General features: G+C 40.2%; 1 protein-coding gene across 1 annotated transcript; it reads left to right on the plus strand.

Annotated features, from left to right (window-relative positions):
• Positions 1–635: 635 nt before the first annotated feature.
• On the plus strand, positions 636–2,280 carry LOC149261808 (protein JINGUBANG-like). Its single transcript, XM_089382329.1, has one exon. The coding sequence runs from the start codon at positions 838–840 to the stop codon at positions 2,167–2,169; it is 1,332 nt and encodes a 443-aa protein (XP_089238455.1). The 5' UTR covers positions 636–837; the 3' UTR covers positions 2,170–2,280.
• Positions 2,281–2,575: the final 295 nt, after the last annotated feature.

Below are 2,575 nucleotides of genomic sequence, written 5' to 3' on the forward strand. Positions count from 1 at the left end.
CAAGAAATCCAAGAGTCGGTGGATTGAATGATAATTTGTTGTATATAAAATTGTGCGTATTGAAGATGGAGCCCGAAACAGATATGATTCGAAAAACCACATTACAGGTGGCAGTTTGGTAAAAGGAGTGATATTGCAAACTCCCACGGGATTTGAATGTTGATATAACGACAATTATACAGAATCCGGAGCGGATCGCATTGTCGTAATCTAACCTGAAATCCCCAATCAGATGGATCTTCTTCCCATGTTTTCAGATTTCCGAAAATTCAGATAAAATACGAGACATCAAAAGTCCAAAGTGTTTAGGAAATAAAATTATAAAACAGGAAGGACAATCATGTACAGACCCATTCAATTCTGACAGCTCTTGAATGTTACAAATTTTTTATTTTCTCTCCACTCAGGCATCGCCAAGCAGTCTTATAGTTACCTCGTGATCATCAACATATTGCATTATCGAAACGTGCTTTCCCTTTCAAGCTTATGAACGGTCAGATTTAATCCGCCCTTCCGTACTTATCCTTTCAAGTTGATGAACGTTCCGATTTAATCCATTCCCTCAAACCTATCCTACTTTCACGCTTATAAACAAATAGACTGAAGCCCCTATAATCATTATATGTAGATGGCTAGCTCCGAGAATATGCAATGGATAAGACTGTCCACTTTGTTACATGGTAACCATGAGGAATTTCTATTTAGCTATTATCATAGCTTTTGTTTTGCCAGAAGATTTGTAGCGATTGTCAAGTAACGTACATAGTTTCTATTCCATCGAACGATGATGCTCTCTGAAATCAATTGATCTAGACTTTGTATTGAATTTCGTTCGGTATGGATCAAACTGAATGTCAGCTTGACTGCAAATCGTTATATTCTGCTTCATCACATTCCGTATTCTCGGATTCAACCGCAGATCGGAGGCTGCCGTGTTTCAGTAATTGTTTGGTTCACTCCATCATAGGGATACCGGCAAATAACGAGGCTATAATCTCTGTTGCAACCCTGGGGCACAACATGGTGTACGCCGGCACAGAGAAAGGCAATATACAAATCCTGAATACTGAAAATTGTGGCGTGGTTCAAGTGAAAACTGTCCGTTGCGAAAATGCATCGGTAAAGTCTTTTGTGGTAGCAGGAAAGAAGGTGTACAGTGCTCATAAGGATAAGAAGATTCGCGTATGGCACCGTCCAAGGCTTCCTTTGTCTCTGAAACTATCGACCATAATTCCAACCATGACTATGAGTGAGCATCTCAAGAATCTTTTCCGATCAGGTAGTTTTGTTGAAAGAAGACATCACAAAAGCCCGTGCTTTAAGCATTCTGATGCAATATCTTGCTTGGCCATAGGGCTGGATGACGACTTTCTGTATTCAGGTTCGTGGGACAAGACCGTAAAGGTTTGGAGATTAAGCGATTTCGTGTGCGTGGAGTCAATCAAAGCCCATGACGATGCCGTCAATGCCATTGCCGTTGGTGGGCATGAGATGTTGTTTACCGCTTCTGCTGATGGAACAGTAAAAGCGTGGAAACGAGCGACTGTGTGCGAAAAAGGGCGATGCCACCATAAACTGGTCATAGAACTCAAACAAGGTAAGGATGCTCCTGCGTCCGCCGTCAATGCTATAGCGCTAAGCTCAGATGAATCTGTTTTGTACAGTGGGACGTCAACATCTGATATCAACTTCTGGACTTCAGATGAGAAATCTCAGGAAATTATATCTTACAAAGGAACCCTAAAGGGTCACGAACGTTCCGTTTTGTGCTTGATGACCGTTGGGAAATTATTGTGCAGTGGATCCGCAGACAAAACTATTAGGATCTGGAAGAGGGAGACGGTATCAATAAGCGAAATTTATCATGTATGCTTGGCCGTTTTGGAAGGTCACAGCAGTCCTGTGAAATGTATGGCAGTTGCTGCACCAGCATGGACGACCTATTCTTCCTCACTGTCACAAAATTCTTCAAATTTCTCCTCGTTTTCTTCACATCAAGACAGTAACAACAGTTGTAGTACCAGTGTAGATGATTATAATGAAGATGAAGAAGGGATTGACAGTGATTCCCCAGTATTTACATTGTACAGTGGAAGCTTAGATGGCAGCCTAAGGGTATGGTGGATAAATACTGAAGGCGTCCTGCGTCAAAGCTATAGCAGTTGTTAGTTTAAGAAAGTTTTGTAACCTTAGGCGTTTAAATCTTACTCATTCATGTGAGTACTATGTTAATCCTTTCGGCGAACAATACATTTCAATCCTTAATATATTTTGCTGCAACATTAAAGATGATGAAACCCTAACAGCAGAAATCGGGCCAAGCAACCATATAAGTTTTCATTGATTTGGATTTCTATTTGAAAATTAAGGTTTTAGGTTCACCTTTAGCCAACGCGAAACTTTAATATAAAACATGGATGATAATGAAACACGAATGAAACTTTATTACAGGGGGATTTGGCCATGTTTTTTTCTCCAAATTCATCTATAAACATTAAAAGTACACCGTAATCGAGTTCTTTTGGCGGCAAGATTAACGTAATGTTCTTGGGAAAAATGAATTTACAGTAACTTC

This window comes from Pinus tabuliformis, chromosome 6 (genome assembly GCF_031772625.1).
Source record: "Pinus tabuliformis cultivar Carrire ecotype Pingquan chromosome 6, CPIR1, whole genome shotgun sequence".
Classification (NCBI taxonomy): Eukaryota; Viridiplantae; Streptophyta; class Pinopsida; order Pinales; family Pinaceae; genus Pinus; species Pinus tabuliformis.